General features: G+C 46.2%; 1 protein-coding gene and 1 long non-coding RNA gene across 6 annotated transcripts in view; one reads left to right on the plus strand and one right to left on the minus strand.

Annotated features, from left to right (window-relative positions):
• LOC112427563 (uncharacterized) overlaps nt 1-24177 on the plus strand; it is a 137653-nt gene that overhangs the window by 105537 nt on the left and 7939 nt on the right. The gene's annotated exons all lie outside the window — the stretch shown is intronic.
• The window catches only part of LOC105468780 (zinc finger protein 44), an 83843-nt gene that overhangs the window by 56808 nt on the left and 2858 nt on the right, over nt 1-24177 (minus strand). For all 5 annotated transcript variants that reach the window (XR_003019166.2, XM_011719435.3, XM_071087542.1 and 2 more), the window contains exons 2-4: nt 18295-18421; nt 16675-16735; nt 13914-14910 (exon numbers count right to left, since the gene is read on the minus strand). Coding sequence is in view for 4 of the 5 variants with exons in the window: in XM_011719435.3 (XP_011717737.3) it covers nt 13914-14910; nt 16675-16735; nt 18295-18421 (1185 nt within the window). In the remaining variant the exon portion in view is untranslated. The remainder of the gene's footprint in view (nt 1-13913; nt 14911-16674; nt 16736-18294; nt 18422-24177) is intronic.

The following is a 24177-nucleotide window of genomic DNA, read 5'->3' on the forward strand; positions in this document are numbered from 1 at the left end:
GCCTCAAACGATCTTCCCACCTCGACTTTCCAAAATGCTGGAATTACAGACATGAGCCACCACACTGGTTTCTTCACTTTTTTTTTTTTTTTGGCATTAAGTTACACAGACTACCATAATGATAAAATAATTGAAGGGAAATAGATTTTTTATTTTTATTTATCTATTTTTTTTTAGACAGGGCCTTCCTCTATTACCCAGGTTGGAGTGCAGTGGCATGATCAGGGCTCACCGCAACCTCTGCCTCCTGGGCTCAAGTGTTCCTTCCATCTCAGCTTCCCAAGTAGCTGGGACTACAGGTGCATGCTACAATGCCCAGCTAAATTTTGTTTTTATTATTTTTTCTTTTTTTAGAGACACGGTTTTGCCATGTTGCCTAGGCTGGAATACCTGCTTTTACTTAGGTAATTGTCCTCGTTTCAGTAGAAGCCTCTCACGCACCAGTTCCTCATCACACTGCTCTCCAAGACATACTTTAACCAAGAATCCTATATGTAGCAAAGCTCACATTCAAAATGAAAGGCAAAACAAAGGAGTTTCTAGGTTTAGAAATATACATATTGAGGCCGAGCATGGTGGTGCATGCCTGTAGTCCCAGCCCTACTCTGGAGGCTTAGGTAGAGACAGGGTTTCACCATGTTGACCAGGACGGTCTTGAGTTCTTGACCTCATGACCTGCCCGCCTCGGTCTCCCAAAGTATTGGGATTACAGGCCTGAGCCACCAAGCCTGGCCAGGGATTAGCTTTTTAGAAGAGGATACCAAAGGAATCCTTCCACTACAGGGCAACCAGCTGCTCCCTTGAGAGGCCCCACCCCCACATCTCAGGCTGTCCTCTGGGAGGAGTGACCCAGGATCTGACATTCACTAGACCTCCAAGAGACTTGGACTCTGTGGGCATCTTGGGACAGCCCTAGACGGTTCTGAAACCCAAGCCCAGGAAAAGATAGAGGGGTAGGCTGAAGTCATATCACCCTGCAACATTTCTAAAGGGAAAACTCAACCCAAATACATTATCAGAAGGTGTGTGTGCCTAGGGAAGATGAAGGAGAGACAGATTTTATTTCACCGAAGAGTGTCAGCAGGTTATTGTCTGCTCTCTTCACACGTGAAATGTCCATGAGCACAAACAACACTTTTAAAATGAGCCATACATCGTTAACTGACTACAAAATGGTAAACTATTGCCTCTGTTTGAAATATTGCCAGGCGGTGGGGTGGAGTGGGGAACAAAGAGTTCATAATGTTGCTGTGAATTAAGGAGAGAAAATTAGCCTGGGGAAGGCTCTGGAAACCAAGGGGTTTGCTGCCAGCCCTAGGAGGATTTAGGATGAGGGGACAGGGGTGGATTTGAGACCCTGCTGCCCACATCTCTGGAAGACTCGGAAGGGAAACGGTCACCCTTGAAAAGAAAGAAGGGACTGAGGACCACAGAGACCACAGCTCCTCCCACACACAAACCCCACACAGGAGCCTGGATTCTGCCTGGTGACCCTCTGTTGTCACCGTGCAGCCTCCTCACCGGGTTCACAGGAACTGCGAGCCAGGCTGGAGGCGAGATTGCAGTTAGATATTAACCAGGTGCCCTCAGCCCCTCTGCTTCACGGGCCGCTTTCCTGAGACTCAGGTCATAGCAGACGCTGACCGCCGGCTTCCTCATCGTGCCTGGGGATAAGATTTCTGAGAGCTGTTCAAGAGTCTCAGATCCTGAATTGCAGCGGAAAGGCTGGCGCCAACCAGGCTGAAGACCCCACAAGGGAGCCCACTCAGCAGGAGAATGCGGGTTCTTCACCTCCAGTCCCAGGAGTCACCCCTCACTTCCCCATCAACCAGCGACCCCACACCCCAGCCGCCCCTGTCCACACCCCCAAACACCCCATCCCCAAACCTCTCAGGAGGGCAGATCTGGGGTGTCCTCCCCTCTCCCGCTATTAAACTGTTTCTGCTGCAGCCCCCCAGTGCCTCGGGCCGCGGACCTGTGTGGGTCACAGCCGCACAATCTGGGGCGACGCGGCGCTGCGGACGCGGAGCTGCTCAGGGAGGGCGCCGGGGCCGCGGTCGCCTCGCAAGGAGGTGAGTAGGCGGACTCGGATCCGCAGACCCGGGAGTAGCCACGGGGAGGCTTGGGTCCGCTGGGAGACTTGGGTCCCGTCACAGCCGGTTCCGGCCAGCCCCTCCCCACAGCCTAGGGACGCTAGACCACGCACACTCATTTCCAGGCTTCCGCGGTATCCTGAGCCCTCTCCGCCTCCCACAGCCAGGTCCAGTGGGACACAGACTGCTATATAACTAACAGGGGCAGATCTCAGCTAGACCCGGGAACTGGAGTGCAGGGATGCGGCTTCCTCCCTGCGCTGTGACCTGACCCCTCCCAGGGCACCTTTGTATTGAAGCCGAATTTCCTTTCTGTACGCAATGGTCCCTTTCAGGTTCTTCCTCCTGGACAGGGACTCACAAATTCGTGCAGGGAGTTCCAGACCCATTGTCCAGTGGGAGCCCAGGCCGCACAGGCCACACTGCAGCAGAAGGGAGTGTGGAGTCCTAATTAGGGAGGCGGAGCCGGGCTGACAGGAGCAGGGAAAACAAAAAGAGAAAGCAGGTAAGCTCTAAGTTTGCCTTTCTTCATGGTCCAAGACACATAGCCTGCCTGTGCAAACGACTCACAATCTTCCTCCGCCCAGCTATCACCAGACACCTCAGCTGATAGAAAATTGCAACCTTGCAAGGTTGCAGTTAGCTCACTGCAACCTCGGCATTATCGGTACTGCACAAAGCCCTCTTCAGCTCACAGCACAAGCACCGTTCTGTAAAATCCCCAGCAAGCCTTTGTTTCCTGGCAGTCAACTCCTTTCTTGCTGACTTGCCTGTTGCATCCTTGCAAAATATTTTTCTGCTTTCACTAATGAACCTGCCTTTCTTTATCTACAACGGTTTGGGTAAATTCTTTTTACTGCCTGTGTGGCACTGGCCCCAGATATTCGCCACCAGTGACAGGAAGGGCCAATGTCCTCCAGGCATCAGAAATGTGGGATGAGGCTGCTGGCAACACGCCTAGGCCTTTCTCCGACCTTATTTCTCAATCTACTAATTTTCAACTCTGAAAATAAAAACATGCCAACAACAAAATAAAATTGTTAAATGTACAGAAAAACTGGAATTATATGGCAGCAATTTCCTATAAGGAATCAAAAAAGAACAGAAAAAAAAAAAAAACAGGAACTAGCTCAGATAAGTAGCCTGCAGCACTTACATTTCACAGGCAAATCCCCATTTAGGAGGCGAAATATATTCCCAAGCTTGGGAGTGTAAATGGAAAAGTGATAGAGGAAGATCTCATCGATTTAGAGGTTTCTTTTGACAAGGCTGAGGATGCCTCAGGAAAAGAAAAACACAAGTCGCAGTCACAGTAGATCTGTGTCTTGTGCTTTTTCCAGAGAGGGTTTTGGGACTTAAATATTTAAAGAGGAAAGCAAGGGCAGGAGAGGAAGGAGAACAGGAAAAAAAAAAAAAAAAAAAAAAAAAAAAGGTGGGAGTAGGCCAGGCGTGGTGGCTCATGCCTGTAATCCCAGCACTTTGGGAGGCCGAGGTGGGAGGATCAAGAGGTCAAGAGATCGAGACCATGTTGGCCAACATGGTGAAACCCCATCTCTACTAAAAATACAAAAATTAGCTAGGCGTGGTGGCACGTGCTTGTAGTCCTAGCTACTCAGGAGGTTGAGGCACGAGAATCGCTTGAACCCGGGAGGTGGAAATTGCAGTGAGCCGAGACCGTACCACCGCACTCCAGCCTTGCAACAGAGCAAGACTCCATCTCAAAAAAAAAAGAAAAAAAAAGGTGGGGGTACGCAATTGGTCACATTCATCTGAGGCTCTGATTAGTGCTTTGTGGACCTACATTGTACATGTGGAAAGAAAGAGATGGAGGAGGAGTCACTTTTGCATTCATCACATGCTCATATTTACTTTTTACAGAAGATTAAAGTCAGCATGTGAAATTGTATCTATCTGAGAACAAGAAAGGTAGTTTCTGTGTGACTCATTTCCCAACCTTAACTTTCCCTTTGGCATAATGAGGTTTGGGTCCTGAGATTCTGTTTTCCTTTCACAGAAAGCCAGACTCTGACTACTGTAATGGAGTCTCCGAGTGGATCAGAACCTGCTGATGAAACAGGGACACTTAAAGGTTTAATGCTGGGAGCTCACCATGCCCTCCTGTTTTCTCTCCAGGGTGTGGAAACACTCTCTCCTTCAAGATCTTCATTTCCACCAGCAGGAAACTCACCTAAAGTCAGTTTAAGGTACTGACCTACATAGACTGTCAAATTCCTAACCTCTTTCTCCACAAGGCAATCCAATGGGTCTTTGTCAAAGTCTGACCTTCACAGATTTTCCTGATATCTAGAAATTACAGTCTGACTCCATTGACTCTGTGCATGCCCAAACCAACACACCTGAGCATGCTGAGACCTCCTGTATTTACAAAATATGGTCAGGTTAAAATACTCTGTCTGGGCCAGGCGCGGTGGCTCATGCCTGTAATCCTAGCACTTTGGGAGGTCTAGGCGGGCGGATCACCTGAGGTCAGGAGTTTGAGACCAGGCTAACCAACATGGAGCAACCCCATCTCAACTGAAAATACAAACTTAGCCAGTCATGGTGGCACGTGCCTGTAATCCCAGCTACTCGGGAGGAGAATTGCTTGAACCTGGGAGGCGGAGGTTGCAGTGAGCCGAGATTGTGCCATTGCACTCCAGCCTGGGCAACATGAGCAAAACTCTGTCTCAAAAAAAAAAAAAAAATTCTGTCTATATTCTCAATAAGCAGGTAGTGTGACAGGTTAGGGAGGACAGAAAAAAATAAAACTGGATGCAGAACTTACCCATGATATCACAGCCTTATGCTGGAAGATGGCAGTTTCTTTTTCTTTTCTTTTTTTTTTTTTGAGACAGGGTCTCATTCCCTCACCTAGGCTGGAGGGCAGTGGTATGATCCTGGCTCACTGCAGCCTTGACCTCTGGAGCACAGGTGATCCTCCCACTTCAGCCTCCTGAGTAGCTGGGACTACAGGTGCCCGCCACCACACCCAGCTAATTTTTTGTATTTTTTGTAGAGCCGGGGTTTTGCCATGTTACCCAGGATGGTCTCAAACTCTTGGACTCAAGGGATCCACCCACCTCGGCCTCCCAAGGTGCTGGGATTACAGGCGTGAACCACTACGCCCAGCCTGGAAGATGGTTTCTAATGAATTTAATTCAATGATTTAGAGAGCCAAAGATGGATTCACCCGGTGCCAGTTAGACTGCTCAAAAGGGAAAGCTATTTATACAATGCACAACTGTCCAGAAAACGATCCCAAGGCACCCAGATTTACAACCTCAGAAAGGACAGAACCCCCTAGGTGCATCTACATGTGAGTCTCCATCCAGCTTTCAAGGGCTCTGCAGCTTCTCAGAATCCACACTCCTGGGGCTGTTCTGAGCAGCTTGAGGCCACCAGCAGGGAAGGGAGGGCTGCCCAGGAAACCCTAAAGGGAGCTCCATTTCCCTCCCTTTGCAGGCTCCAAACTGGTCTCAATATGGAGTCACTGGCCTCAGGTTCTGCTGCCCACTCCAGGTAGCTGGGGTTCAGACAGCAATACCCCAAAAATAAGGCCTCAGAAGCAGGACAGAAGCAAAAGTTTTTCTCTGAATCTCTCCTACCCTTCTGTCTCTCAGTCCCATTCTCCTCAGAGGCTAGCCATAGAAACTAGAATCCCTCTTCCCCAGGATGGGTCATAGAAATTGGAACCCCTAGGCCGGGCATGGTGACTCACTCCTGTAATCCCAGCACTTTGGGAGGCAGAGGCGGGCAAATCACCTAAGGTCGGGAGTTTGAGACGAGGCAGGTGAACATGGAGAAACACCGTATCTATTAAAAATACAAAATTAGTTGGGTGTGGTGGCACACGCCTGTAATCCCAGCTACTTGGGAGGCTGAAGCAGGAGAATCGCTCGAACTGGGGAGGCGGAGGTTGCAGTGAGCCGAGATAGCACCATTGCACTCCAGCCTGGACAAGAGCAAAACTCTGTCTCAAAAAAAAAAAAAAAAAAAAGAAAGAAATTGGAACCCCCTTTCCCCAAAGCTGGCCATAACTCCTAAACATATTATTCTAACTTTCCTTCTGCCATTCTATGTAAAAATTGGGCATAATTTATCTGGCCTATGTTGTTTGACTGTAGGTCATAAGACCCCTATTCCAGAAAGGGTCTTGCGCCATACCCAGAATGCAGGAATGTATGCTCAGAAAGCCCAAGAAGAATCTAGGCAGGCAGGCCTTGCTGGGTTCCCCTACTTAGTTAACTAGCATTAAATCATACCATTTTTGTCCAATCTTTTTTTTTTTTTTTTTTCTTTTGAGACAGAGTCTTGCTCTGTCGCCCATGCTGGAGTGCAGTGGCACGATCTCGGCTCACTGCAACCTCCACCTCCCTGGTTCAAGTGATTCTCTTGCCTCAGCCTCCCAAGTAGCTGGGACTACAGATGCCCGCCACCATGCCCAGCTAATTTTTGTATTTTTAGTAGAGACAGGGTTTCACTATGTTGGCCAGGCTGGTCTCAAACTCCTGACCTCGTGATCTGCCCATCTCGGCCTCCCAAAGTGCTGGGATTATAGGCGTGAACCACCGTGCCCAGCCTTGTCCAATCATATTTCTATATGGCTGTCCATACTTTGCTAAACATAAGAACAAATATGTACAATTTCCCCTGCATCTCTGGGTCTTCATTCTGAAAGCTCCTGTGTATACACAACGAATACATTCTGTATGCCTTTTTTTGAATTCATCTTCCTTTTGTTAATCGATTTTTCAGAAAACATGAGAAGCTAAAGGGGAACTTTGCCCATGGCCCCTGCAAGGTTATTCACCTGCCTCTTACCAACACTAGGAAGTTAAATGAGACAAAGACCCTCAATCCCGCTGTTTGAATAAGAAACCAGCAGAGTCCCAGGTTTCCTCTTATGTTTATATGTAAAATAGAGGAAGAAAACTCTAAAAGATCTTATATGCATTTAAAAAGTAGGCTGGGCCAGGCACAGTGGCTCACGCCTGTAATCCCAGCACTTTGGCAGACCAAGGTGGGCGGATCACCTGACGTCAGGAGTTCGAGACCAGCCTGGCCAACATGGCGAAACCCCATCTCTACTAAAAATACAAAAATTAGACTGGGCACAGTGGCTCATGCCTGTAATCCCAGCACTTTGGAAAGCCGAGGAGGGCGGATCACCTGAGGTCTGGAGCCTGACCAACATGGAGAAACCGTCTCTACTAAAAATACAAAATTAGCCGGGTGTGGTGGCACAAGCCTGTAATCCCAGCTACTTGGGAATGCTGAGGCAGGAGAATCGCTTGAACCCGGGAGGCAGAGGTTGTGATGAGCAGAGATCGTGCCACTGCACTCCAGCCTGGGCAACAAGAGCGAAACTCCATCTTAAAAAAAAAAAAATTAGTCAGGTGTGGTGGCGTGCGCCTGTAATCCCAGCTACTTGGTAGGCTGAGGCACGAGAATTGCTTGAACCTGGCAGGTGGAGGTTGCAGTGAGCCAAGACTGTGCCAGTGCACTCCAGCCTGGGCAACACAGTGAGACTCTGTCTCAAAAAACAAATAAACAAACCTGGGAAATAATTGTTCCTTTGAGAAAACAAACATGCTAGCAAACTATTATTTTATTGGTAACAAAGTTATGTAAAACACTAATCAAACATAAGCTCTTTCCTTTTTCCTGTATCTCAGCAGCTCCCTGACCTTCACAATTTGTGGTTCTCAGCATGAGCATGTGCTCTATGCCTCAACCCCATCCCCTTCACCAGTGACCCATCCAATCATTTCTGCAGCTAAACCCTAAGCACTGTGTAAATACCTTTTCCTTGTAAGCAGTCCAACTGGCCCAGGTTGAATCCACTTGTGGCTCTCTCATGTCCATGTCCCTTGATTTGAATAATTCATTTGAAATCATCTTCCAATATAGGCTGTAGTATCTTGGGTAAAGACCGCCATCTATTTTATTTGCTTCTGTTCTCCCTAACCTGTGTCACTACCTGCTCACTGAGGGTACAGTCAGAATATTCTAAGCTGACCATCACCCTGCTGTAAATACTGGAGGTCTTGGCCAGGTGAGGTGGCTCATGGCTATAATCCCAGCACTTTGAGAGGCTGAGGCAGGCGGATCACAAGGTCAAGAGATCGAGACCATCCTGGCTAACATGCTGAAACTCCGTCTCTACTAAAAATACAAAAAATTAGCCGGGCGTGGTGGCGGGCGCCTGTAGTCCCAGCTACTCGGGAGACTGAGACAAGAGAATCCCTTGAACCCGGGAGGCGGAGCTTGCAGTGAGGCGAGATTGCATCACTGCACTCCAGCCTGGGTGACAAAGTGAGACTCCGTCTCAAAAAAATAAAATATAAAAAATAAAATAAAATAAATAAAATAAAAAATACTGGTCTCAGCACAACCCTGGGAAGTCCACACCCTAGAAAGAATGTGTGAATATTAATCCCACCCTTACTATAACATGAAACTTTTTATTTTTCTTACTGGAAAATGGCTAAAAACAGTTTATTGGAGGACTTTTTTTATTTTTATTTTATTTTATTTTATTTTTTTTGAGACGGAGTCTCGCTGTGTCTCCCAGGCTGGAGTGCAGTGGCGTGATCTCGGCTCACTGCAAGCTCCGCCTCCTGGGTTCACGCCATTCTCCCGCCTCAGCCTCCCAAGTAGCTGAGACTACAGGCACCCGCCACCACGCCCGGCTAGTTTTTTTTTGTATTTTTAGTAGAGACGGGGTTTCACCATGTTAGCCAGGATAGTCTCGATCTCCTGACCTCGTGATCCACCCGCCTTGGCCTCCCAAAGTGCTGGGATTACAGGCTTGAGCCACCGCGCCCGGCCGACTTTTTTTATTTTTAAAGAGCTGGGGTCTCACTCCGTGGCCCAGGCTGGAGTGCAGTGGTGTCATCACAGCTTACCGTAACCTGAAACTCCTGGGCTCAAGTGATTTTCCCAGCTCAGCCTTCCAAACAGCTGGAGGACTTTTATACAGGAGAATATAGATAGAAGTAAAGGAAACTCAGTTTGGTTTCGTGACATAGATGACCACTCTCCCATCTTTAAATACCCTCTCCTGGAGGATTCCGGGAAGGGACACCCAATTCATTCTCCTCCTAAGTCACTGGCCTGCCCAGTCTATTGCAGGCTGCTCCTCCTGCTAACCTCGGAGGTGGACAGTCATTGGTCTCCTGAGCATTTGTCTTCTGCTATACTTTGCCCCTTACCCTGAAACAAGGTGGCCTCGGCTAGACCCAGAGCGTCAAATAGCATCCATATGATAATGTTCTCAAAATTTCATTGAGATCTTTCTCTCAGGCTCCAGATCCAATACTCTGGTCAACACTTCACTTGTTTGACTCAAACATGCCATGAGTGATTACAAAACATAACCCTTCATTTCCCCTACAATCATCTCCCCTGGCCTCGCTCCTCTGAGTGAGGGGCAGCACCCAGGGGCTCTGAAAATAAGACTCATAGTTGACTCTCTTCTCTCCTTTGCTCCATCAGAAATCCTTTGGGAGCTGCCCCTGCCTGTGTAAATCCTAGTCAACCTTCAGGTTTGGTTTGGTTTTGTTTTGTTTTTAGACGAAGTCTCACTCTTTCGCCCAGGCTGGAGTCCAGTGGCGTGATCTCAGCTCAATGAAACCTCCACCTCCCAGATTCAAGCCATTCTCCTGCCTCAGCGTCCCATGTAGCTGGGATTACAAGCATGTGCAACCATGCCTGGCTAAGTTTTGTATTTTTTAGTAGGAACAGGGTTTCACCATGTTGGCCAGGTTGGTCTGGTCTGGAATTCTGGACCTCAAGTGATCAGCCCACCTCAGCCTCCCAAAGTGTTGGAATTATAGGTGTGAGCCATCGCACCCGGCCACCTTCAGGCTTTGAGAATTAGTCCCACTGGGGAAGCCTCCCGTAACCTCTCAGACTAGTGTGAGAACCCTTTCTACCATCATATTTTAGAGCCACACACTCTTCTCTACTGCACTGAAGACAATCACCACTGATCCTCTGTTTATATCCAGAACTGCTAAATAGTGGGATTGATGGGGCCTTTCCCCACCCTGGAACCTGGCTCCAAAAACACAGCTTGGGTTCATAACTAGACTTCTCAATACACAACCTTCTGTCGATATCCGCTAACATTACCCTAACCCACGCCAGCACAACCTCTCTTGAAACTACAACTACAGCTCTTAAGCTGGTCTCCCAGATCCCCTCTACCATCTATTCTCTGCCCACCAGTAGGAGTAAGCTTCTTCAAACACAAACCAAACATCACCTCTCTGCTCAAAATCCTATAAAAGGCTGGGTGCAATGGCTCATGCCTATAATCCCAGCACTTTAGGAGGCCGAGATGGGCGGATCACAAGGTCAGGAGTTCGAGACCAGCCTGGCCAATACGGTGAAACCCCGTCTCTACTAAAAATACAAAAATTAGCCGGGAATGGTGACAGACACCTGTAGTGCCAGCTACTCTGGAAGCTGAAGCAGAAGAATCACTTGAATCCAGGAGGCGGAGGTTGCAGTGAGCCGAGATCGCGCCATTGCACTCCAACCTGGATGACAGAGTGAGACTCTGTCTCAAAAAAAAAAAAAAAAAAAAAAGTGTAACCTATCTTTAAAAGTATAACTTATCCTATAAAACTGTAACCTTACTGCCTATCTAACCATGTCTTTTATTACCTCCGCACTCTAACTATGTTCCATGGACTAACACGATGACACGTGGGAGAGTTAGAAATGCGGACTCTCACACTCCGTCCCTAACCTGCTGAACCAGAAGCTGAATTTGAAGATCCATACTTCCCTGTGAAATTTCAGAAGTGCGTCTTACAAGTTTCCCCCTTAACCTGACCCAGCCATAAGGGTACTGCATATTCCTCACCACTGGGATATTTGAATTAACAGAACATCTCAGGTAGGGGCAGCAAGGGGCTGGGGCTGGAACTGGGAGAGGAGACAAGTGAGACATCCTTAAGAAGATGATGTGGTCAGGGCGAGGCCGCCTTCCCAGCACTGGTATGGCCTGGCCCACTGCTCCTGAAGTGCAGGAATGGCCATTCACGGGAACTGATCAGGAGGATGCATGTGTGGTCAGCAGTGTGCTGAGGCTGTAGCACTTGCACATGGCAACCAATGTGCTCAGTCTGGGATTCAGGGAAGCGTGTGCACTAGCAGGCAGCAAAAGGGTCCCCCTTGTCAGTCAGCCCATCCTGCTCGGGGATGGGCTGAAAGTGATGGAGAAGAAGGGTTTTCTTTGCTCCAAGAGGCCAGTGGTAAAGTCACAACAAATACCAAAATGTCATGTTTCATAAGCTCTTTAGTATACAGCAATTTTAAAACCATCTAAGAATTAAACATATCTCTGGGCACAGTGGCTCACACTTGCAATCCCAGCACTTTCAGAGGCCGAGGTTGGAGGATTGCTTGAGGCCAGGAGCGAGGGGCCAGCCTGGGCAACATAGTGAGACCTCTATCTCTAAAAAAAAAAAAGAAAAAATTAGCAAGGTGTGGCAGGGTGTGTCTCTAGTTCCAGTTACTTGGGAGGCTGAGGCAAGAGGATGCCTTGAGCCCAGGTTCGAGGTTCCAGTGAGCTATGATCATGCCACTGCACTCTATCCTGGTGACAAAGTGAGACCCTATCTCTAAACAGAAAAATAAAAGAAGAGGCAATTAAAACTATTTGTCGGCCGGGCGCGGTGGCTGAAGCCTGTAATCCCAGCACTTTGGGAGGCCGAGACGGGCGGATCACAAGGTCGGGAGATCGAGACCATCCTGGCTAACACGGTGAAACCCCGTCTCTAAAAAAAAAATACAAAAATCTAGCCGGGCGAGGTGGCGGGCGCCTGTAGTCCCAGCTACTCGGGAGGCTGAGGCAGGAGAATGGCGTAAACCCGGGAGGCAGAGCTTGCAGTGAGCTGAGATCCGGCCTCTGCACTCCAGCCTGGGCAACAGAGCCAGACTCCGTCTCAAAAAAAAAAAAAAAAAAAAAAAAAAACTATTTGTCTATTAGAAATGCACTTCAATGCTGGGCGCGGTGGCTCACACCTGTAATACCAACGCTTTGGGAGGCCAAGGCGAGTGGATTACCTGAGGTCACGAGTTCAAGACCAGCCTGGCCAACATGGTGAAACCTCGTCTCTACTAAAAGTACAAAAATTAGCTGGGCGTGGGGGCAGGCACCTGTAATCCCAGCTACTCGGGAGGCTGAAGCAGGAGAATTGCTTGAACCCGGGAGGTGGAGGTTGCAGTGAGCCAAGATCACGCCACTGTACTCCAGCCTGGGCAACAGAGTGAGACTCCATCTCAAAAAAAAAAAAAAAAAGAAAGAAATATGTAAATATTTTTTATTTTTACAGACAGGATCTCATTCTGTTGCCCATGCTAGAGTGCACTGATGTGATTTGACTCATTGGAACCTCAGCCTCCCAGGCTCAAGTGATCCTCCCACCTTAGCCTCCCTAGTAGCTGGGACTACAGGTACATGCCACCACACTCAGCTAATCTGTGTATCTTTTGTAGAGACAGGGTTTTGCCATGTTACCCAGGCTGGCCTCTAACTCCTGGGCTCAAGTGATCCACCTCCCTTGGACTCCTTAAGTGCTAGGATTACAGACGTGAGTCACTGTGCCTAACCCAAATACGTCTTTTTTAAAAAGAGACTTGCCATGTGTGGATTTAGGTATGCCCAGGGGGTGGTGGCACCAATCTCCTGCACATATTAGGGGATTGTATTTGAAAAAAACTGAGGCTAATTAAGGCTTTACTATGTGTTTACATTCATAGGGTTTATCTCCAATGAGAATTATTTCTATCTGAAATGAAATAACATTAAAGAATATTTTCCCACATTTCACACATTTATAGAGTATCTCTCCAGTGAGTCCTTTTATGTCTACGCAAGGACCTGAGAAAATTCAATGCTTTTCTACATTTCTTACATTCATATGACTTCTCTCCAGAGTTAATCCTTTCATGTATTTTTTTTTTTTTGAGACAGGGTCTGGCTCTGTTGCCCAGGCTGGAGTGCAGTGCGTCTTGGCTCACTGCTACCCCCACCCCTTGGGTTCAAGAGATCTTCCCACCCCAGCCTCCCAAGTATCTGGGACTACAGGTGCATACAACCACATCTGCTAATTTGTCTATTTTTTGTAGGGACAGAGTTTCACCATTTTGCCCAGGCTAGTCTCAACTTCCTGAGGTCAAGCGATCTGCCCACCCAAAGTGCTGGGATTACAGGCGTGAGCCACTGTGTCCAGCCTCATGTACTTTTAAGTTACCAAAATGACTGAAGGCTTCAAAATGACCAAAGGGAATGGCTTCCTTACATATTTTACACTCACAGGGTTTTTCTGCTCTGTGAGTTGTTATATATTGACAATGGTATTTTTAAAAAATTGATTGCTTTCCCACATTCCTTACATTCATATAGTATCTCTCCAGTGTGAGTTGTTTCATGATTTTGAAACGAATAAAAATTATGAAAGGCTTTCCCACATTTACATTTATAGGGTTTCTGTCCAGTGTAAGTTTATTCATGATGTCAAAGGGAACTGGAAATATAGAAGACTTTATCATTGTTTACATTCATATTGTTTCTCTCCAGTGAGTCTTTTCATGTCTTTGACATACACTGGGATAAACAAAGGCTTTCCCACATACCTTGCATTTATTCGGCCCATCTCCCGTATGCATTACCATATGTCTTCGAAAGCTTGAGCTATGAGATAACGCTTTCCCACACTGCTTGCATTCATAGGGTTTCTCTCCACTGTGAGACTTTTCGTGTCTCTGACATACACTGGGATAAACAAAGGCTTTCCCACATACCTTGCATTTATGAGGTCCACCTCCAGTGTGCATTATCATGTGTCTTCGAAAGCTTGAGCTATGAGATAACGCTTTCCCACACTGCTTGCATTCATAGGGTTTCTCTCCTGTGTGAATTCGTTCATGATATCGAACTAAACTGGGACGATCAAAGCCTTTCCCACATATCTTACATTTATGAGGTCGATCTCCAGTGTGTCTTTTCATGTGTATTTGAAAGCTTCCAAGATGATGAAATGCTTTCCTGCATTGCTTACACTCATAGGGTTTCTCTGCACTGTGAGTGGTTTCGTGTCTTCGAAGGGAACTGGAAACACTGAAGGCTTTCCCACATTGTTTACATACATAGGGTTTCTCTCCAGTGTGAGTTCTTTCATGTCTTATATAGGAACTGGAAACAGGCAAGGCCTTAGAACACTGCTTACATTCATACGGTTTCTCCCCAGTGTGCATTCTCTCATGTCTTAGATAGGAACTGTAAAAAGGAAAGGCTTTAGAACACTGCTTACATTCATATGGTTTCTCTCCAGTGTGCGTTCTTTCATGCATACGCAATAAACTGGGCCAAAAAAGAGCTTTCCCACACAACTTACATTTGTAAGGTCTGTTTCCACCTTGCACTACCATGTGTCTTCGAAGGTTTCTACGAGAACTGAAGGTTTTTCCACATTCCTTACACTCATAGCGTTTCTTTCCAGTGTGAGGCCTTCCACGCGACGGAAAGGAGTGATGATAACTGAAGGCTTTCCCACGTTGTTTATGTGTATGTGGCTTCTCGCCATATTCCTGATACTCACATGGTTTGTATCCAGCATCAACTCTGATGTGGCTATTAAGGGATAAATGACCCATTATGACTTCTTCACACTCGGTGCTTTGACATGGATCTTCTCCAGGACAAATGCTGTTGTTCACAATACTACCTCGAATCAGGCTAAATGTTTCTCCACATTGACTACTGTCTTTACTTTCACTGAATCTCTCTAACATATGACATCTATAAAAAATGAGAAGTACGTTACTAAATAGTTGTTTCTAAATGATTTTATGTGTATTAATAGGTATCAGATATACTTTTTCTTTCCTTTTTTTTTTTTTTTCCTGAGATGGAGTCTTGCTCTGTCACCCAGGCTAGAGTGCAGTGGCATGATCTCGGCTCACTGCAACCTCTTCCTCCCGGGTTCAAGCAATTCTCCTGCCTCAACCTCCCAAGTAGCTGGGATTAGAGGCACACGCCACCACGCCCAGCTAATTTTGTATTTTTAGTAGAGATGGGGTTTCACCATGTTGACCAGGCTGTTCTCAAACTCCTGACCTCATGATCCACCTGCCTTGGCCTCCCAAAGTGCTGGGATTACAGATGTGAGTCACTGCACCTGGTCAGATATACCTTTTTAACATTACCATGCAAAGTGTAGGCTCCATGCCCTGTATGAACATGAATGAACTGAAGGCTATGCAAGACAACCCAACACCAGCAGGGTTTTTGTGTTTTCTTTTAATTAATTAATTTATTTTTTGAAACAGGATCTTGCTCTGTCACCCATGCTGGAGTGCAGTAGCAGGATGATGGTTCATGCAGCCTTGACCTCCTGAACTCAAATGATCTACCTACTTCAGCTTCATGAGTAGCTGGAACTATAGGTGTGCACCAACACACTTGGCTAATTTTTTTTTTTTTTTTTTTTTTGAGACGGAGTCTTGCTGTGTCGCCAGGCTGGAGTGCAATGGTGCAATCTTGGCTCACTGCAACCTTCGCCTCCTATGTTCATGCAATTCTCCTGCCTCAGCCTCCCAAGCAGCTGGGGTTAAAGGTGCACACCACCATGATCGGCTAACTTTTATACTTTTGTAGAGAAAGGGTTTCGCTATGTTGGCCAGGCTGGTCTCAATCTCCTGACCTCAAGTAATCTGCTCGCCTCAGCCTCCGAAAGTGCTGGGATTACAGGCATGAGCCACCATGTCCAGCCTCATATGTAAATTCTTAGAATATGTTTTAGGAGGAAATTTTTTTTTTTTTTTTTTTGAGACGGAGTCTCGCTGTGTCTCCCAGGCTGGAGTGCAGTGGCGTCATCTCGGCTCACTGCAAGCTCCGCCTCCCGGGTTCACGCCATTCTCCCGCCTCAGCCTCCCAAGTAGCTGAGACTACAGGCACCCGCCACCACGCCCGGCTAGTTTTTTGTATTTTTTTTTTTAGTAGAGACGGGGTTTCACCATGTTAGCCAGGATAGTCTCGATCTCCTGACCTCGTGATCCACCCGCCTCGGCCTCCCAAAGTGCTGGGATTACAGGCTTGAGCCACCGCGCCCGGCCTTAGGAGGAAATTTTTAAAGACTAAATAAATTTAGGCTGGTGCAGTGACTTACGCCGGTAATCCTGGCATTTGGGGAGGCCAAGGCAGGCAGATTGCTTGAGCGCAGGAATTCAAGACCAGCCTGGGAACCATGCCAAAACCCTGTCTCTACAAAAAATACAAAAATTAACCAGGTGTGGTGGCGTGCAGGTGTAGTCCCCGCTACTCAGGAGGCTCTGGTGGGAGGGTCACAAGAACCTGGGAGGTTGAGGCTGCAGTGAGCCAAGATCATATCACTGGACTCCAGCCTGGGCAACAATGCAAGGCCCTGACTAAAAATAATAATAATAATTATTTTAAAAATTAAAAAATAAATTTAAGCTGGGCTTGTTCATTTTGTTTTTAAAATTTCCTTTCATTCTGAGAATCACTTCAGAAACATAACTTTCTCCTGTGAGTGCAAATTACCTTAGATTTCTCCTAGGATTTTTCTTCTGATCTTCAGTATTCTGGCCTTCCCATATCTTTCCTAAAAGGTAGACCCAGAAAATCACTATAAATTATTATAAAATTATATAAAACACTAAGATTTTACGTATACTGCAATCATACATGATTCATTCATCAAACTACAGTTAATTCTGTACAGTTTGGGGGTGGAGGCAGAGTCTCACTCTGTTGCCCAGGCTGGAGTGCACTAGCACGATCTCAGCTCACGGCAACCTCCACCTCCCAGGTTCAAGCGATTCTCCTGCTTCAGCCTCCTGAGTAACTGGGACTACAGGTGCCTGCCACCACACCCAGCTAATTTTTGTATTTTTTTTTTTTTTTTTTTTTGAGACGGAGTCTGGCTCTGTCACCCAGGCTGGAGTGCAGTGGCGCGATCTCGGCTCACTGCAAGCTCCGCCTCCCGGGTTTATGCCATTCTCCTGCCTCAGCCTCCCGAGTAGCTGGGACTACAGGCGCCCGCCACCTCGCCCGGCTAGTTTTTTGTATTTTTTAGTAGAGACGGGGTTTCACCGTGTTAGCCAGGATGGTCTCGATCTCCTGACCTCGTGATCTGCCCGTCTCGGCCTCCCAAAGTGCTGGGATTACAGGCTTGAGCCACCGCGCCCGGCCTAATTTTTGTATTTTTATTGGAGACAGGGTTTCACCATGTTGGCCAGGCTGGTCTTGAACTCCTGACCTCAAGTGATCTTCCCACCTCGGCCTCCCAAAGTGCTGGGATTAGAGACATGAGCCACTGTACCCGGCCTTACAGTTGATTCTTTAACAACACATGTTTGAACTGCACAGCTCCACCTATATATGAATTTTCTTCAGTCTCTGCTATCCCTAAGACACCAAGATCAATCCCTCCTCTTATTTAGCCTTCTCAGTGTAAAGATGAGGATAAAGACCTTCTAATCATCTACCTCCACTTAATGAATAGTAAATATAGTTTCTCTTCTTTATGATTTTCTTATCAGTATTTTCTTTCTCTAGCTCACTTTATTGTGAGAATAAAGTATGTAATACATGACTTACAATATATGGATTAATATGGATTAATCAATTTTATTTTATTATTTTATTTTTTTGAGAGGGATTCTCGCTGTGTCTCCCAGGCTGGAGTGCAGTGGCATGATCTCGGCTCACTGCGACCTCTGCCTCCTGGGCTCAAGTGATTCTGCTGCCTCAGCCTCCTGAGTAGCTGGGATTATAGGCACACGCCACCATGCCTGGCTAACTTTTGTATTTTTAGTAGAGACGGGGTTTCACCATGTTGGTCAGGCTGGTCTCGAACTCCTCACCTCGTGATCCGCCTGCCTTGGCCTCCCAATGTGCTGGGATTATAGGCGTGAGCCACCGTGCCCAGCCAATCAACTGCTTATGTTACCAGTAAGGCTGCTGGTCAATGGCTACCTAAGCTGTGGTGGACAAAAAATTATATGAGGAAGTACTTCTTTCAGGGCTGTCACCTCTGAATTCTGTGTCGTTCAAGAGTCCATCATATGCCCTTTCCATATTTCAAATCATTGAACAGCACTGATGACCATGAAACAAATGTCTGTAATTGATTAAGTGAAGACATGATACCATCCTTACTTATACAGTCCAGGTTCCTGATGGTTTCTTGCATCACATATCTGTACAAATTCTTCTGTGATGGACCCAACAAAGCCCATTCCTCCTGGGTGAAGTTCACAGCCACATCCTCAAAGGCCACTGTGTCCTGAAACATTCCACATAGATAGAGGAGAAAGGTTGAGTGACAGTACTGAAAAAGCTATACTCAATTCATAAACTTCATATGATGCTGTGCTTTTCAAGCATTTATTCAATGACATAGTAAACTCTCTCATATTCTCTCTATACTCACTTTCTCCCACACAGCCATTTTGATGGTAGAATTCAACATGTTTGGTAAAGTTACTTTACCAAACAGGTAAATAGGAACAGGTTTCTTCTTGGTGAGTTAAATGAGTCTTATTGCCTGGATCACCCTAATGTCTATTCCTATATTGGGTTGCAGTTCTTGTCAAAGTCCTACTGACAAAGTCCTACTACTGATTGTGCAGAAGAGAGCCACCATTAGCAGTCCTGAGACTACATGTCCTTAAAAATTCTTATTCTCAAGTTGGACCTTTTATGGTGTCTAGGAACTGGATTTAGGGAGTGCCCCACCAATGTAACTAATAACAGGGCTTGATTGTATCTAAACTGTTTATGCAAAAAGTATATTATTTTCTTAACTCCTATGTTCTGAGAGTTTAGAATCTTACAAACTCAGCAGAGGGAGTGTATGTGATCAGCCACTGCTAAGTTTGAATGGTTGTCCCCTCCAAAACACATGTTGAAAGTTAATCTGCAAAGTGGGAGTAATAAAAGGTGGGGATCGAAAAGGTGATTGAGTCTTGAAGGTTCACACCTCATGAATAAGTTAATCTATTCATGGATCAATGGCTTAATGAATAAGTAAATTACCTCAGGAAGGGGACTAGTGTCCTTATAAGATGGAAGAGACCCGAGTTAGGTACTTCAGCCGTTGCCATGTAATGCTTTGTGCCATCTAGGAACTCTGCAGAGTCCCCACCAGCAAGAAGGTTTTCACCAGACGCCCAGGCTTAACCCTGGACTTCCCAGCCTCCACAACAGTAAAAAACAAATATTGTTCCTTATAAATTATCCAGATTCAGATTATTCTTAAGCAACAAAAAACAGACTAAACCAGCCAGCAAAAAACACTATAGGCACTGGGTCTCTAATGAGAGAGCCTGGTAGATAAAATTTCACGTTTTTTTGCAACTTGTTAGTTGGAGGATTTGGCACATCCTCTGGGATTATACTAACAGAAAATCTGGAAGCTGGTAACTGGTTTCCTCTAGATCAAATGTAGTTAAGCATGACAAATAATAAAAGATATTTCGGCCGGGCGCGGTGGCTCAAGCCTGTAATCCCAGCACTTTGGGAGGCCGAGACGGGCGGATCATGAGGTCAGGAGATCGAGACCATCCTGGCTGACACGGTGAAACCCCGTCTCTACTAAAAAATACAAAAAACTAGCCGGGCGAGGTGGCGGGCGCCTGTAGTCCCAGATACTCGGGAGGCTGAGGCAGGAGAATGGCGTGAACCTGGGATGTGGAGCTTGCAGTGAGCCGAGATCTGGCCACTGCACTCCAGCCTGGGCGGCAGAGCGAGACTCCGTCTCAAAAAAAAAAAAAAAAAAAAAAAAAAAAGATATTTCACCATTCCAGTGGAAAAATTTTGAACATCTTATTGGGTAATGTCAAAGGAGAAGGAAAGAAGGGCAATGGGAGACTGTATTATTAGAAAAGAACTCAATGTTATCTCTCATGAATATTTATAAGATTCCCTAAATAACTAAAACAGACCTAAATAACTAAAAATTACACTACCAGCTGGGCACCATGGCTCATGCCTGTAATCTCAGCACTTTGAGAGGCCAGGGCAGATGGACCATTTGAGCCCAGGAGTTTGAGACCAGCCTGGGCAACAGGGCGAAACCCTGTCTCTGCAAAAAAAATACAAAAAATATTAGCCAGGGCCGGGCGCGGTGGCTCAAGCCTGTAATCCCAGCACTTTGGGAGGCCGAGACGGGCGGATCACGAGGTCAGGAGATTGAGACCATCCTGGCTAACACAGTGAAACCCCATCTCTACTAAAAAATACAAAAAAACTAGCCGGGCGAGGTGGCTGGCGCCTGTAGTCCCAGCTACTCGGGAGGCTGAGGCAGGAGAATAGCGTAAACCCGGGAGGCGGAGCTTGCAGTGAGCTGAGATCCGGCCACTGCACTCCATTCTGGGCGACAGAGCGAGACTCCGTCTCAAAAAAAAAAAAAAAAATATTAGCCAGGCATGGTGGTATGCCTGTAGTCCCAGTTAATGGGGAGGCTGAGGTGGGAGGATCACCTGAGCCCAGGACATGAAGACTGTAGTGAACCATTATTGAGCCACTGCATTCCAGCAATGGCAATATAGTGAGATTCTGTCTCAAAAAAAATAAATAAAATTACATTACCAAATCTAATAGAAGTCACAAACATCTAAAAATGATTTTAAAAAAAAAGCAAAAACAGAAACAAAAAACAAACAAACAAACAAACCTTCTCACTGGCTGGGCGCGGTGGCTCACACCTGTAATCCCAGCACTTTGGGTGGCCGAGGTAGGTGGATCACCTGAGGTCAGGAGTTCGAGACCAGCCTGACCAACATGGAGAAACCCCATCTCTACTAAAAATACAAAATTAGCCAGGTGTGGTGGCGCATGCCTCTAATCCCAGTTATTTGGGAGGCTGAGGCAGGAGAATTGTTTGAACCCAGGAGGTGGCGGTTGCAGTGAGCCAAGACTGCGCCATTGCACTCCAGCCTGGTTGACAAGAGCGAAACTCCGTCTCAAAAACAAACAAACAAACAAACAAACAAAAAACCCTCTGACCAACAAAGTGACAGTTTTTCAAAAACAGATAAAGGATTTTGAAACTACAATATTCAGCACCCCATATCATTAACAAAGAGATAAACAAATAGATAAATAAAAGTGAAAAAATGGTAGAAAACCCTTGTGGAGTTTTTATTTGTCCTTGGCCCAATCACTCCCCACCTCTGTGCCAGTCTTGAAGACAGCAGCCTGAGATCCCAGTGTGGAACTCTGGTCACTATTCTAGAGAAAGCAGATCAGATGTTATTCACAAATTATTGTCTTTGTATTTTCCAATCATTCTGGGGATGATCAGAAGGTGTGAAACAAGGCTCTCTTTTCTATTTCATCTACGATGGAATCCAGTTAGGGTCAAACATAAGAAATGCTGAAAAACGGTGCAAAATACACAAATAGCCTGCAACTACTTGGGACAACAGATTGTAATTAAGGCACACATCAAGGCCAGGCGCGGTCGCTCATGCCTGTAATCCCAGCACTTTGGAAGGCCAACGCGAGCAGATCATGAGGTCAGGAGTTTGAGTCCAGTCTGGCCAACATAGTGAAACCCCGTCCTCTAAAAACATAAAAATTAGCCACGCTTGGTGGCACATGCCTGTAACCCAGTAGCTGAGGCAGGAGAAACGCTTGAACCCAGGAAGCGGAGGTTGCAGTGAGCCGAGATGACGTCACTGCACTCCAGCCTGGGCGACAGAGCAAGACTTCATTTCAAAAAAACAAAACAAAACAAAACAAAACAAAACATCAACAAACCAACAGATGATTCTCTGAAAAGATCTGTAAAATTGATAAGCCCACAGCAAAGTTAACACAGAAAAAAGAGAGGCCATCACTACTAACCCTATGGACATTAAGAGAACCATGAAAGAATATTAGAAACAACTGGCCACATATTTGATAAATTACATGGAATGGACCCATTTCATAAAAGACACAGTCTACCAAAACTCATAAAAGTAACACCAAGTAATATGAGTAGGCCTACATCTATTGAAGAAATTGAATCAATAAATGATAAATATCCCAAGAAAAAGGAACAGGCAAGGATGGTTTCACTGGTGATTTATGGCAAATACTTATGGAAGAAATGATACCAATTCTCTACAATGTCTTCCAGAAAACAGAAGCAGGGTTTCACCATGTTGGCCAGGCTGGTCTTGAACTGCTGACCTCAGGTGATCCACCCACCTCGGCCTCCCAAAGTACTGGGATTACAGGTGTGAGCCACTGCGCCCAGCACAGAGGTAATACTTTCTAATTGATGTTATAAGGCCAACATTGCCCTAGTACCAAAAATAGACATTACAGACATATCTCCACTATGTAAGGACATAAGGGGAAGACTGCCATCTTTAAACCTGGAAGTGGGCCCTAACCAGAGATCTGACCTACTTGAATTTGGATTCCCAGCCTCTACCCGTTTGAGAAATGAACGAATGTTGTTTAAGGCATGCAGTTTATGGCAATCTAGTAGAGCAACCCTATGTAATTAAGACAGGGAAGCCCTTTCTCTACCACACATCAAGGTTTTGAAGTCTACAGTAATCAGGAGAGTATGGTGTTAGCAAAGTGATGGGTACAAAGCCCAGCGGAAAACGGCAAATTCTGGAACACGAGCATCTATTTAACGTATGAGAAACTATGGCACAGCAGGTATTGCCAGGCAGTGATACAAATGACAGCCACTTCAACCCAAAGAACAGGGACAAATTCTTATCTCCAGGAGAATAATCAATCTTCTGCCTAACACCTCCATATACAATAATCAACTAATTACAGATCTGCTTGTTTTCATGAATTTTTATTCACTCTATTACCTCAGCTTCCATTTTGAATGTGGTTCTACCTTTCTCATACCAGAAAAAGTTTTTTTTTTTTTTTTTTTTTTGAGACGGAGTCTGGCTCTGTTGCCCAGGCTGGAGTGCAGTGGCCGGATCTCAGCTCACTGCAAGCCCCGCCTCCCGGGTTCACGCCATTCTCCTGCCTCAGCCTCCCGAGTAGCTGGGACTACAGGCGCCCGCCACCTCGCCCGGCTAATTTTTTTTTGTATTTTAGTAGAGACGGGGTTTCACCGTGTTAGCCAGCATGGTCTCGATCTCCTGAACTCGTGATTCGCCCGTCTCGGCCTCCCAAAGTGCTGGGATTACAGGCTTGAGCCACCGCGCCCGGTTCCAGAAAAAGTATTTTAAGAGCCTTGAGACAGTATTCATTTTTCTGTAGTCATCATGAAAGAAAGTTTTTTCCAATTTATTTTTCCTGGTAGCATTTTCTCTGCTAAGCCCTGAAATTCTATTTGAAATAACCCAATTAAAAAACTAAACAACAACAACAACAACAACAACAAAACAGACCTGGGAAACTTACTACACAGGCTCTGTGTAGTATGACAGAAAAGTAAACAAGAATTTTTAAAAGGCATATAGGACTAGATGTATATAATTTGTTTTCTGAAATCCAACTCTCTCTTGTCCCTTTAGGAACATCTTATCTTCTCTATCAATCTCTAATGATAGAACGCATTTTACAGTTAAGAAAAAACTGAACAGAAATGAGTGAACAAATCTTTTCAAGGTTGACAACCCCGGGGAGGGGCAGTGCTGACTGGAACACAGACAAGTCTCATTCAAGGGTTAGGTCAGGTCCTCCTGTCACCTGGGACATCCCCCACCCCCAAGCTGCTCACTGAAGTGCTCAGGGACTACTCCCCACCCCCAACCACCAGACACCGCACTGTGTACTTTCAGGCTCTTGCACCACCTCACTGGGGTAAGTTATCCTTGACCTTTCGGATAGTTTTTCTTGCTTCACTAGTCTAAAAGAATTCAAAGGATGGGAATGATTTCTATTTTACCCCCTCAATACCAGCAACTGAGTGTCTGACCAGCCATGTCTCTAAGAAGAAAACTGGGCTTGGGGTGAGAAAATTGAGTATCCCAGGGCTTAACTTTTTACAAGAGGATACCAGGGGAATCCTCCCACCACAGAGCATCCAGCTCTTCCCCTGGGAGGCCCCAGCCCTGCATCTCAGGT

This window comes from Macaca nemestrina, chromosome 20 (genome assembly GCF_043159975.1).
Source record: "Macaca nemestrina isolate mMacNem1 chromosome 20, mMacNem.hap1, whole genome shotgun sequence".
In the NCBI taxonomy this organism is placed as follows: domain Eukaryota; kingdom Metazoa; phylum Chordata; class Mammalia; order Primates; family Cercopithecidae; genus Macaca; species Macaca nemestrina.